The sequence below is a fragment of the Rhinolophus hipposideros genome (genome assembly GCF_964194185.1).
Source record: "Rhinolophus hipposideros genome assembly, chromosome: 6".
NCBI lineage: Eukaryota > Metazoa > Chordata > Mammalia > Chiroptera > Rhinolophidae > Rhinolophus > Rhinolophus hipposideros.
Window position 1 is genome coordinate 1,031,301 of NC_138052.1, and position 14,419 is coordinate 1,045,719.

At 38.0% G+C, this 14,419-nt stretch overlaps 1 protein-coding gene across 1 annotated transcript in view; it reads left to right on the forward strand.

The window, feature by feature from the left end:
* UGGT1 (UDP-glucose glycoprotein glucosyltransferase 1) overlaps nucleotides 1-14,419 on the forward strand; it is a 135,769-nt gene that overhangs the window by 74,436 nt on the left and 46,914 nt on the right. The window contains 2 exon segments of the mRNA XM_081051329.1: nucleotides 8,022-8,142; nucleotides 10,954-11,052. Coding sequence (XP_080907455.1) covers nucleotides 8,022-8,142; nucleotides 10,954-11,052 — 220 coding nt within the window.

Consider the following 14,419-nt stretch of genomic DNA (forward strand, 5'->3'; position numbering starts at 1 on the left):
AGGTGATATCCCATTGAGGTTTTTATTTGCATTTCTCTGATGATTAGTGATGTTGAGCATTTTTTCATATGTCTATTTGCCATTTGTATGTCCTCTTTGGAGAAATGTCTCTTCAGCTCATCTGCCCATTTTTCTTTTTTTTTTTATCTGCCCATTTTTCAATTGGGTTGTTTATTTGTTTGTTGTTGAGTTGCATGAGTTCCTTGTATACTTTGGATATTAGCACTTTATTGGAGGCACTGTTTGCAAAAAAAATCTTCTCCCATTCAGTTAGTTGGTTGCCTTTTTATTTTGTCTATGATTTCATTTGCTGTGCAGAAGCTTTTAAGTTTCATATAGTCCCATTCATTTATTTTAACTTTTACTTCCCTTGTCTTTGGAGTCAAATTCATAAAATGCTCCTTGATCCCAAGGTCCATAAGTTTAGTACCTATGTTTTCTTCTATGCAGTTTATTGTGTCATGTCTTATGATGAAGTTTTGATCTATTTTGAATTAATTTTGGTACATGGTGACAGATAGCAGTCCAGTTTCATTCTTTTGCACGTGGCTATCCAATTCTGCCAGCACCATTTATTGAAGAGGCTGTCTTCTGCACTGCATGTTTTTAGCTTCTTTGTCACAAATTATCTGTCCATATTTATGGGTTTCTTTCTGCGTTCTCAGTTCTATTCCATTGGTCTATGCGTCTGTTTTTCTGCCAATACCATGCTGTTTTGATTTTTGTTTCCCTGTAGTACCAGCTAAAGTCAGGGAGTGTGATACCTACAGCATTGTTCTTTTTTCTTAAGATTGATTTGGCGATTCGGGATCATTTGTGGTTCCAAATAAATCTGATGATTTTTTGTTCTACTTCTTTAAAAAAAGCCATTGCGATTTTGATGGGGATTGCATTAAATCTGTATATTGCTTTGGGTAATGTGGGCATTTTAACTATGTTGATTCTTCCAATCCATGAGCACAGAATGTCTTTCCATTTCTTTGTGTCTTCAATTTCTTTTAAAAATGTCTTCTAGTTTTCAGCATATAGGTCTTTCACTTCCTTGGTTAAATTTATTCCTAGGTATTTTATTCGTTTTGCTACAATGGCAAAAGGAATTGTTTTTTGTATTTTTTTTAATGAGATTTCATTGTTAGTGTATAGGAATGCAATGGACTTTTGCACGTTGATTTTGTAGCCAGCAAGTTTACTGTATTCGTTGATTGTTTCTAATAGCTTTTTGGTGGAATCTTTAGGGTTTTCTATATATAGCATCATGTCACCTGCAAAGAGTGATAATTTAACTTTTTCACTCCCAATTTGGATGCCTTTTATTACTTTCTCTTGCCTGATTGCTCTGGCAAGGACTTCCAACACTATGTTGAAAAGCAGAGGTGATAGGGGACAGCCCTGTCGTGTTCCTGAACGTAGAGCAAAGGGCTTCAGTTTTTCACCATTAATGTTGAGATTAGCTGAGGGCTTGTCATATATGGCCTTTATTATGTTGAGTTATTTTCCTTCTATAACTATTTTATTAAGTGTTTTAATCATACATGGATATTGTATCTTGTCAAATGCTTTTTCTGCATCAATTGATATAATCATATGATTTTTGTCCTTTATTTTGTATATATGATGTGTCACATTGATGGATTTGCGAATGTTGAACCATCCTTGTGCCCCGGGGATGAACTCCACTTGGTCATGGTGAATAATCTTTTTAATGCATTGTTGTATTCGATTTGCTAGAATTTTGTTTAGGATTTTTGCATCAGTATTCATCAGAGATATTGGTCTGTAGTTTTCTTCTTTTGTGTTGTCCTTACCAGGTTTTGGTATCAGGGTAATGCTGGCCTCATAAAATGAGTTAAGGAATACTGTCTCTTCTTCAATTTTTTTGAAGAGTTTGAGCAGGATTGGTATTAGATCCTGTTTGAAGGTTTGGTAGAATTCACTAGTGAAGCCATGTGGTCCCAGACTTTTGCTTTTGGGAAGGTTTTGGATGACTGATTCAATTTCGTTACTGGTGATGGGTCTGTTTAGATTTTCCAGTTCTTCATGGCTCAGCCTTGGAAAGCTATATGTTTCTAAGAACTTGTCCATTTCTTCTAGGTTATTGAATTTGGTGGCATATAGTCCTTCATAGTATTCTTGGATAATCCTTTGTATTTCTGTGATGTCCATGATAACTTTCCCTGTTTCATTTCTGATTTTGTAAATTAGTGACTTCTCTCTTTTTATCTTAGTGAGTCTAGCCAAGGGTTTGTCGATTTTGTTAATCTTTTCAAAGAACCAGCTCTTTGTCACATTAATTTTTTCTATTGTCTTTTTGTTCTTTATTTCATTTAGTTCTGCTCTGATTTCTGTTATTTCCTTTCTTCTGCTGACCTTGGGTTTCACTTGTTCTTCTTTTTCTAGCTTTTTAAGGTGTAACATGATTTTTCCTGTTTCTTGAGATAGGCCTGTAGTGATATAAATTTCCTTTTTAAAACTGCTTTCGCTGCATCCCAAAAATTTTGTTAGGATGTATTTTCATTGTCATTTGTTTCCATGTATCTTTTGATCTCTTCTCTAATTTCTTCTTTGACCCAGTGTTCTTTAAAAGTATGTTGTTTAATCTCCATGTATTTGTGTTTTTTCCTGCTTTCTTTTTGCACTTGATATCCAAATTCAAAGCCTTGTGATCAGGGAATATGCTTGGTATGATTTCAATCTTCTTAAATTTGCTGAAGCTGATTTTATGTTTCAATATATGGTCTATCCTTGAGAATGTTCCTTGTACACTAAAATAAAATGTATAGTCTGATGTTTTAAGATGCAGTGCTCTATATATGTCAATTATGTCCATTTCATCTAATGTGTCATTTAGCGCTGCGATTTCGTTATTTATCTTCTGTTTGGATGATCTATCCATAGCTGTCAATGATGCATTTAAGTCCCCCAGTATAATTGTGTTTTGGTCAATTTCTCCCTTTAGTTCTGTTAGTAGTTGCTTGGTATATTTCGGTGCTCCCTGATTGGGGGCATAAATATTGATGACTGTTATGTCTTCTTGTTGTATAGTCTCCTTTACCATTATGAAATGTCCATTTTTGTCTCTTGCTACCTTTTTTACCCTGAAGTCTGTTTCATATGATATCATTATGGCTACACCTGATTTTCTCTGGGTACCATTTGCTTGGAGTGTCAATTTCTACCCTTTCACTTTGAGTCTATGCTTGTCCTTGTAGTTGAGATGTGTCTCTTGGAGACAGCATATGGTTGGGTTTAGTTTTTTGATCCAGTCTGCTATTCCGTGCCTTTTTATTGGTGAGTTCAGTCCATTTACATTTAGGGTGATTATTGATATGTGAGGATTTCCTGTCCTTCTATCTTTTGTTTTCCAGTAAGGCTGTGTCTCCATTGTTTCTTTGACTTTTTGTTGTTGTCTATATTATTTCTGTGTGGTGGTATTTTATGATGTTTTCCTCTGTTTCTTCTTCTATTACTGTATATATTTTAGTACTGGATTTTTTTTTGAGTGGTTACCCTTAAGTTTATGTAAAAGAAAGTTTGATCTTTAGTGTATTCCATTTTCTTCAGCACGCTTACTTTCTCCATTCCAATATTCCGGTTCAGGCCTTTACTCTCCCCCTTTTTATGTTTTGGTTGCCACAAGTTCTCCCTGTTGATGGTGTTCGAATAGTCTCCTTTAGTATTTCTTGTAGTGCAGGTCGTGTATTAGAAAATTCCCTCAACTTCTGTATGTCTGGAAAGGTCTTTATTCCTCCTTCATATCTAAAGGAGATCTTTGCTGGATATATTATTCTTGGCTCATAATTTCTCTCTTTCAATGGTTTGAATGTTTTGTTCCACTCTCTCCTGGCTTGTAGAGTTTCTGCTGAAAAATCTGATGATATTCTAATGGGCTTTCCTGTGTAGGTTACCGTCTTCTTTTCCCTGGCTGCCTTGAGGATTCTTTCTTTGTCGTTGATTTTAGACAGCTTCAATACAATGTGCCTTGGAGAAGGCCTGTTGGGATTGAGGTAATTAGGTGTTCTATTTGCTTCCTGGATTCGAGGATCCCATTCCGTCCACAAGTTTGGAAAGTTATCATCACCAATTTGTTTGAATATATTCTCTGTTCTCCTCTCTCTTTCTTCTCCTTCTGGTATGCCCATTATTCTTATCTTGCTCTTTCTGATAGAGTCAGAAAGTTCTTGTAGAGTTCTTTCATTTCTTTTAAGTCTCAAGTCTCTTTCTTATTCCATCTGTGTAATATCCAGGTTTCAACCTTCGATTTTACTGATTATTTTCCTCCATCTGGTGAACTCTACTACTTAAGCTGGTTATTTCATTCTTCATGTCTTCTATTGAGTTCTTAATCTCCAGAAATTCCATTTGGTTCTTTTTCAAAATTTCTATCTCTTTTTTAAAATGCTCATGGTGTTCTTTGATTGTGTTTCTGAGTTCATTAAACTGCCTTTCTGTGTTTTCTTTCATCTTGTTGAATTTTTTCAGATCTGCAATCTTGAATTCTCTGTCATTTAAGTCACATATTTCCATATCTCTAAGTTCCTTTTCTGGAGACTTTTCACTTTCTTTCTGAGCGGTCTTGTTGCCTTGGTTATTCATGGCAATTACTGATTTATTATTTCTCTTCCTAGACATCTACAAGAGTTGCTTCTGCAACAGGTTGATTGGAAGAGGTCTTTATTTTGTTTTCCAGTACTTGTTGGTAGAATGTTTTGTTTTCTCTCAGACTGCAGCCTTTTTTTCTCTCTCACACGTTAGTGCTATGTTTTCTCTGCACTATTCCAGCTTCTCACACAATTGGGGGATTCCCAGGGAGACGGGTTTCTCCTCTGTTAATAGTTCACCTGGGTCACAGGGCACAGTGACTGTGTGGGTATGCAGAGGGCTTTTGAAGTTCCAAAGCTCTTTCTGCACCCGATTCAGAGCCCGTATGTTTCAGCAGTTCTGTTTACTCCTGCAGGGATCCGCCCAGATAGGTGGGGCCAGGGGCGGGGTGAGTTGTGAGAGGTGGCCCAGAGCAATGGTGGCGACCACCACCACAGCCAGTCCTGCTTCCACAGCTCCCTCCCCTTTGCCGGAACTAGTTGAGCTGCGAATCTGTGTCCGCGGTCCACAGTTCTCAGAACCGCAAACATTCTGTCCTTTTGATCTGACACTGCTACTGTTTTGCTTCTAGCACCGGGCAGGTGGGGGCGGGGCGAGCTCTGGGAGGGTAGGGAGGGGGCGGCTAGTCTCCGTGCCTAAGGCTTCCGTTCTCTGCTGGTCAGTGAGGGCTTAAATCACCGTTTTCAGCCTTTTTCCCTCAGTCTTTGCTCCGAGGTCTCTGCCGTGAGCGTTGGGTTCAGCCGTGTTATATGCTGCCCCCTCAGCCCTGTGGGCCATAGCGGAGCCCTAGCAGTCCGAGTTCTTCCTTCTCCCGTAGCTGTAACAGTTCCGGGATGTAAATGTTCCGGGATCTCGGAGCACTGAGCTAGGTCTGTGTCCTGCGCCTGTGTGGATTTGTCTCTGTACTTCTCCCTTCCCACCTCCCCCGCTCGCTGGATTCGCCCACCTTTAGGTGAAGTCAGTAGTGAGATTCTTCTACTTGCCTGTTTGCTGTGCAGGGAGTTCTTTGTGGAGTTGTAGTTGTTCAATTTGTTGTAAGAGATTTACAGAGGCTCATTTTCACACGTCCAGTTTGATGACGTCTTCAGTTGTTTGGTTTTATATGTTGACTTAACTTTGAATTCCTGCGGTAAACCCCACTTTGTTATGGTATATAGTCCTTTTTATATAGCATTTGTTTAGTTGTTAAAATTTTCATACCACCTTAATTTCAATAGTGGAGAAAAACTTTGCTTTTCTATAGCTCTATTTGGCCCCTCCTTTATGTTGTTATTGTCATACAGATTACATCTTTGCACATAACATGTCTATCAACTTTGATTTATAACTGTTGCCTTATTTTATAGTTGTCTTTTAAGTGAAGTAGAAAAAAGAATCACAGACAAAAGTATATGTTTATATTCTTTATATTTACTTGTATGGTTACCTTTACTCGTGCTCTTAGCTTTTTCTATGGATTCGAGTTATTGTCTTGTGTCCTTTCATTTTAGCCTGAAGGCATCCCCTTAGTATTCATAGGTTAGGCCTGGAAGTGAAAAATTCCCTCTGTTTTTGTTTATCTAGGAATGTATTCATTCACCCTTCATTTTTGAATGATTATTTGCCACGGTATGGAATTCTTGGTTGACAGTTCTTTCAGCACTTCACATATATAATTCCACTGCCTTTTGATTTCTGATTTGTCGAGTATCGGGTCTGTAGGATTGGGTAGTAAGTCTCTTCTCTTTCTTTTTTCATGATCCTCTCTTTGGTTGATTTCAGGATCTTTCAGGATCCTCTTTCATTTTTGACACTTCATAATTATGGCTAGGTGTGGAACTCTGAGTTTTTTCTCCTTGGAAAACATTTTTCCTTCCTTCCTTCCTTCCTTCCTTCCTTCCTTCCTTCCTTCCTCCCTCCCTCCCTCCCTCCCTCCCTCCCTCCCTCCCTTCTTTCCTTCCTTCCTTCCTTCCTTCTTTCCTTCCTTCCTTCCTTCCTTCTTTCCTTCCTTCCTTCCTTCCTCCCTCCCTCCCTCCCTCCCTCCCTCCCTCCCTCCCTTCCTCCCTTCCTCTCTTCCTTCCTTCCTTCCTTCCTTCCTCCCTCCCTCCCTCCCTCCCTTCCTTCCTCCCTTCCTCTCTTCCTTCCTTCTTTCCTTCCTTCCTTCCTTCCTTCCTCCCTCCCTCCCTCCCTCTCTCCCTCCCTCCCTCCCTCCCTTCCTTCCTTCCTTCCTCTCTTCCTTCCTTCTTTCCTTCCTTCCTTCCTTCCTTCCTTCCTTCCTCCCTCCCTCCCTCCCTCCCTCCCTCCCTTCCTTCCTTCCTCCCTTCCTCTCTTCCTTCCTTCCTTCCTTCCTTCCTTCCTTCCTTCCTCCCTTCCTTCCTTCCTCCCTTCCTCTCTTCCTTCCTTCCTTCCTTCCTTCCTTCCTTCCTTCCTTCCTCCCTCCCTTCTTTCCTTCCTTCCTTCTATTCTTGCACAATAAACTACAGTTAACCCTTGAGCAATGCAGGTGTTAGCAGTCTGATCATCCTACGCAGTAAAGCATCCACATACAACTTTTGATTCCCCACAAATTACTACCAATAGCCTATTGTTGACTGGAAGCCTTAATAGTAACATAAACAGTTGGTTAACACATATTTTGTATGTTGTATGTATTATTTACTGTATTCTTATAATAAAGAAAGCTAGAGAAAAAAGGTTATTAATAAAATCATAAGTACAAGAAAATGCATTTACAGTATTTATTGAAAAAGAAATCCGCATATAAGTGGACCTGTATATTTCAAACCTGTGTTATTCAGGGTTAACTGTACACGTGTTTTTATAATATGAGAGATACAAAAGGGAAGAATAAGTGGTAAATGATTTCTCATCCCCCCAGTGTAATTGTGACTCTGGAAATGTAGGGTTGCTTGAATTCCTGAGGCTGAAAAAAGCTTGGGGTGATTTTTATAACAAAGTATAGTAACTGCTTGACAGAATGCATTTGGCTTTCTTTGGAGAGAAGTGAATAATAATAAACAGATTCAGAGTGGATTTCTGCTTACATTAACTGTTAACTAGTTTGTAGAGCTTGCTTATTTCTGGGGAAGCACAGTGGTATGTGGAGAGATCACGTACACCTGGGTTTGCATTTCTCCCTCACTTCCTATCAGCTCTGTGACTTTGAGTCAGCTATTTAACCTTTCTGTGCCACAGCTTCCTCATCTTTAAACTGGACGTTAGTAACATCTGCCTCGTGTTGTTGAAAGAGTTAGCTATACTATTCATAAAGCTCCAAGCTGTGCTTGGCAATGGTGGGACCTGCAATGTGGTAACTCTTGTTTTTAGCTGTTGCCAGGACATAAGAAGATATTATAAAGTTAATGATTTCTTGGATTCTCATAAATTATTTTTGATCACATTTGTTTAACACTCATTTACCTCTGTCCTGTTTCTTTTTTTAGGGTGAACTATCCCATGACCAAGATGTGGTAGAGTATATTATGAATCAGCCAAATGTTGTTCCACGAATCAATTCTAGGATTTTGACAGCCGAGCGAGAATACCTGGACTTAACAGCAACCAGTAAGGAGCGTTTCAGGAACAGCTTTGAGTTGGTTTTGGTTTGTCCTTCAGAATCTTTGCATTTACTGGGTTTTCACGTTCAGAAAATAACCTGAGATTGTGATACAATTTTATGTTTAAACTCATTGCACTTTGAGTTTATAATACATGCTTCTAAACTCACAGAAGTTTCCTCCAAAAGGAGAGAAATTCTTCCTGGATAAATCCTTGTAAACTTTGAAAAATATTCAGTGCCTTTTAAATACCAACTAAACAGACATTAGATAATAAAATGCACCTGTATTGTTGACTTTCTTAGTCATAAAGGTCTTAAGCAATTATCTTTTTTTCAATCTTCCTTCTGGAATCAGGCTGCAATAACATCGACAAATATCTTAAGTAGTTTTACTCTGAAAACATAAGAATGCCTTTCTAAAAAATAAAGCTTAATTAATAAATAGTGCCATGCCATAAAACAATCTATTAAAAGTGTACTCTTTTACAGTGTATATTTTTAGTATATTTTTAAAGTTGTACGATCATTACCACTATCTAATTTTAGAACATTATCATCACCCCAAAAGAAATGATGTACCCATTAGTAGTCATTTCCCCCTTTTCCTATCCTCCATGAACCGCTAATGTAGTTTTGTTTCTGTGGATTTTTCTATCCTGCGTATTTCATGTAATGGGGAGTGTTTATGCCTGGCTTCTTTCACTTAGCAGAATATTTTTCAGGTTCATCCATGTTGTAGGCTGTCCCAGCACTTCACGCCTCTTTGTGGCTGATTAGTATTCCACGGTATAGATATTCCACAGTTGCTTATCTGTTCCTCAGTTGGTGGATGTCGGGGTTGTATCTGCAGAAATACCATTTAAGAGGTAGATATGGTAAGCCCAGGTGCAGTTTGTTCCTTTTGCCTTTCAGTGAGATTCTGAAGGCTACTTTAGCAAACAGATGGAAATAAGGTAGAACTATCATCACTTGCCGGAGAAAATCTCACTGGAGGAGAAAAGATAACGTGTACTGGTGCAGTCAAAACCAAGTGGATTCGTTATTGTAGTTGAGAATGATGAATATATAGGTCTGTTTATGGATGTTACTTTATGGCAACTATCTCTAATTTAACTTGAAACTGAATTCCTTTTCTTGTAGGTACATATATGCTTCTACTTGAAACGCTTATATGCTTTCATATATATATATATATATATATATATATATATATATATATATATATATATATATGCTTATACTTGAAAAAGAAAGTAGTCAGAATGTGAGCTGCATTCTTTGTTCACAGCTAGGTTTTAGCTTTTTTCCAGTTGTTTTTTTTTTTGTTTTTTTTTTAAGAACTCGTCCCAAGTTCTTTTTTCCCCCAATTTTTGTTGCGGAATATTGGGGAAGAGTGTGTTTTTCCAGAATCCATCAGCTCCAAGTCAAATCGTTTTCATTCTATTTGTGGAGGGCGCAGCTCACTGGCTCACGTCGGAATTGAACCATCGACCTTGGTGTTATGAGCACTGCGCTCTAACCAACTGAGCCAACCAGCCGCCCTTCTCCAGGAGTTTTAATAGAGCAAGGCAAACAGTGTCATGAGTCTGTGTCCTAACTTTTTGTTGTTTTCATCATTTAAATTAAACTGAATGGTTATCTTAGATTGCGCATGAATAAGGAGCATACGAACAGTTCTGTGTGTTGGATGCTTTGTCCATTGGGCATAGTGGTCATCACTGAAATGTGCTAGGCCATGGTGGCAGAGCTGCAGCCTCTGCTGAGCGTTAGAAGCCTCAGGGAGGGAGCAGTGGGCACCCGCCTGGCCCAGTGATCACAGCTCTACCCCCACGCTGCCCTGGCCCTTACTGTCCTGGGGCCTTTTTAGACAGTACTGTTTCAAGGCCATCGTGCGTCCTCCTCTCCCATGCATGATGGCATGGCCGGGTCTGTCTGATTTACTGTTGCTGTCCTTTACTAGACTATTGACAGAAAGGAGAGTAGGCCCTTCGTGTGCCTTGGTGAATGAAAGGCTAGGTGGGTGAGTGGGTGGACAGACAGATAAATGGGGGATGGGCAACAAGCTGAGCTGGGAGGACAGAGAAGAATGGCTTCTGGTTGGGGTGTAATAATCCGTAATATGGTTGGGGTGTAATAATCCGTAAGACTGGAGACGTTGCTAGAGATAGAACACTTATGGCACCAGGCTGGAGACCATTTTGTAGGTGGGAAGAAATTACTGGGGAGTGTAGAGCAAGGGGGTAAATTGATGAACTGGAATTTTGACAAGAATAACCTGAGGGGGACATTGCCCGAGGGCACTAATCAGAAGATACAGATCTGAAAATGACCTTTTGTTTCTGTTAGGGCTAAACTTATATTGTGGCACACGAAAAACCTAAAATGATAGTTTTGTTATATTTTTTACCTCCCAATTGTTCTCTCCCCCTTCACCCCCATAGGATAGGGAAGAGCTTACTGTGGTGGATGATCAGTGGGAGGGAGAGATGAAGTTAAGGGCATCCCTTTGAGAGATCATTCTGTAGTTGTACAGTGATAGAAGTGGGAATAGGATAAATTTAAATGATTAAAGTGACACACACGTATATGAGAGTTACATGAGATACGTACATTTTTATTAACTTTGTGTCTTACAATGTGATTAATGGGATGGGGTCAGTGGGGTTGTAAAAGTTGTGCAGTAAACATGAAACTATATTTCACTCATGCATTTTTATAAAACTTGTGTTATGGTCATATCAGATTACCAGTTGAATATTAACATTAGGTTGAATTTAGGCATATTAATTACAAATCTATTTCAATTTGTTTTCCAGATAACTTTTTTGTGGATGATTATGCTCGATTTACTGCCTTGGATTTCCAAGGCAAGACTGCTGCGATAGCCAATAGTATGAACTACCTGTCAAAGAAAGGTAATAAATACATTCCAGCCTTATTTTGGATTCAACTTTCAGGTTTTTTTTAGTTTCTTTTTTTTTTTTAAAATATTTGCAAAAAATTTAATTGTTAGTGTCTGTTGGGAGAGATGCTCCATAATTTATTAATTATTTCTTATAACGATTTGAGTGTAGAAAATACCTGTTTAAAATTTAATTCTTCATATATTTTTGAAAATTTAAATGTTGTCTTCATAAATTTTATGTTAAATATTAAAGTCAAAGGGAAAAATGTTTCATGGTTCAAAATGGGAAAACATTTATGATGTAAAATGGGTCAGTGGATTGAAAATTGGTTTGACTTGCCTCTTCAATGACAACCTCGGGTTAGTTTTTTCAAGATAAACTTGATTCTAGAAACACTTATGTAAATTTAAAATTTATTTCCATGTAGAGTTCTTTTTTAGACTAAGATTGTGTGAAATGATATTGTGTTAATGACAGACAGATGCTTTTCCCCTCTGGTCGCACATACTACCCTTTCAAAGCACTGATTGTCATTTGAGGTAGCTGTTTTCATTCCCACTGTAATCTCTCAGAGAGAATTTCTGGTTTCTCATATCCAGAGGGTGTCAAAAAAATGTATACACATTTTTTTTTTTAATTAAAGTATATTGGGGTGACAATTATTAGTAAAGTTACATAGATTTCAGGTGTACAATTCTGTAATACATCATCTATATATCACATTGTGTGTTTACCACCCAGACTCAGTTCTCTTTCTGTAACCATACCCTCATCTACCATCCTCTTCTCCCTTTGCCTTCTGGTAACCGCCAAGCTATTGTCTGTGTCTATGAGTTTCTGTTTCTTCATTTGTTTGCCTTATTCTTTTGTTGTTTTCAGTTTTATAACATATCAGTGAAATCATATGGTTCTCGACTTTTTCTGTCTGACTTATTTCACTTAGCATTATAATCAAGATCCATCCATGTTGCCGCAAATGGTCCTATATCATCTTTTCTTACCGCCGAATAGTATTCCATTGTGTATATATACCACAACTTCTTTATCCAGTCATCTATCAAAGGACATTTTGGTTTCCATGTCTTGGCCACCGTAAACAAAGCTGCAATAAATATTAGAGCACATATATCTTTACCGATAAATGTTTTCAGAGTTTTTGGGTAGATACCCAGGAGAGGGATTGCTGGGTCATATGGTAATTCCATTCGTAATTTTTTGAGGAACCTCCACACTGCCTTCCATAGCGGCTGCACCAGTCTGCATTCCCACCAACAGTGTATGAGGGTTTCTTTTTCTCCACAGCCTCTCCAACACTTGTTACTATTTGTCTTGTTGATGATAGCCATTCTGACTGGGGTGAGGTGATATCTCATTGTGGTTTTTATTTGCATTTCTCTGATGATTGGTGATGTTGAACATTTTTTCATATGTCTGTTGCCCATTTGTATGTACTCTTTGGAGAAATGTCTGTTCAGGTCCTCTGCCCATTTTTTAATTGGGTTGTTTGTTTTTTTGTTGTTGAGTTGTATGAGTTCCTTATATATTTTGGATGTTAGCCCCTTATTGGAGGCGTTTGCAAAAATCTTCTCCTGTTCAGTTGGTTGCCTCTTTGTTTTGTTGATGGTTTCTTTCGCTGTGCAGAAGTTTTTTTTAGTTTGATATAGTCCCATTCATTTATTTTAGCTTTTACTTCCCTTGCCATTGGGGTCAAATTCATAAACTGCTCTTTGAAATCAAGGTCCATAGTTTAGTAACCATGTTTTCTTCTATGCAGTTTATTGTTTCAGGTCTTATACTTAGGTCTTCGATCCATTTTGAATTAATTTTAGTACATGGTGACAGATCACCTAATTTCATTTGTTTGCACGTGGCTTTCCAATTCTCCCAGCACCATTTATTGAAGAGACTGTCTTTTCTCTATTGTATTTTTTTGGCTTCTTTGTTAAAAATCATCTGTCCCTATCTGTGTGGGTTTATTTCTGGGTTCTCAGTTCTATTCCATTGGTATGTGTGTCTGTTTTTCTGCCAATACCATGCTGTTTTGAATATTGTAGGCCTGTAGTACAAGCTAAAGTCAGGGAGTGCGATACCTCCAGTATTGCTCTTTTTTCTTAGCATTGCTTTGGCTATTCAGGGTCTCTTGTGGTTCCATACAAATCTGATGAGTTTTTGTTCTATTTCTTTAAATATGCCATTGGGATTTTGATGGGGATTGCATTAAATCTGTATATGGCTTTGGGTAATACAGCCATTTTAACTATGTTGATTCTTCCAATCCGTGAACACGGAATATTTTTCCATTTCTTTGTGTCTTCTTCAATTTCTTTTAAGAATAGCTTATAGGTTTTTTTTTTTTTATGGCATATAGTTTTTTTTTTTTAATTTATTATTATTAGTTTCAGGTGCACCAGACAAGGTAATACTTAGACGTTCATCATTTATATCCCTCACACTGTGAACCCCCCATCCCCCCCTTCCACTATCCCTCCGACATTGCACCGAGCCATCACACTATATATATAAAATTATAGTTGGCATTCATTATTGTTCAGCTTCAGGTGTACAGTACATTGATCAAACATCTACATCTTCCCTGAGGTGGTCTCCCAAATGGGACCTGTGTCCATCAGATACCCTACAAAATCTTGACAACATTATTGATTACGTTCCGGAAATTATTTTTCAAAAACCCTGAGGCCATTTTGTGGTTACCGTGGCTTATAGTTTTCAGTATTTAAGTCTTTCACATCCTTGGTTAAGTTTATTCCTAGGTATTTATTTTGTTGCAATTGCAAAAGGAATTGTTTCTTTTATTTCTTTTTCTGAGATTTCATTGTCAGTATATAGGAATGCAATGGACTTTTGTACGTTGATTTTGTAGCCGGCAACTTTACTGTATTTGGTTATTGTTTCTAATAGCTTTTTGGTGGAGTTGTTAGGGTTTTCTGTATATAGCATTATAGCATCTGCAGAAAGAGACAATTTAACTTCTTCATTCCCAATTTGAATGCCTTTTATTTATTTCTCTTGCCTGATTGCTCTGGCTAGGACTTCCACTACGATGAAAGCAAAGGTGATAGGAAACGGCCCTGTCGTGTTGTTTACACATTTTAAGAAAGGAAAAACTGCATTAAAATTACACTGATGATAACCACTTTGCGTACTTCTAGTAGTTGCAGAAGTCAAGCATGACTTGTATTCGTCTTTTGTTATCAGTATATATTGAGTATTACAATTTTAATACAGTTTTTTCCATTCTTAAAATGTGTATGCATTTTTTTGGCACCCTCTGTAGATGTAAGTACAGGCAATTGATCCATTAGATTCCTCAAAGAAATGGGTCGTGAGGGGTGTTGGGACAGTGCTGATACTAGTG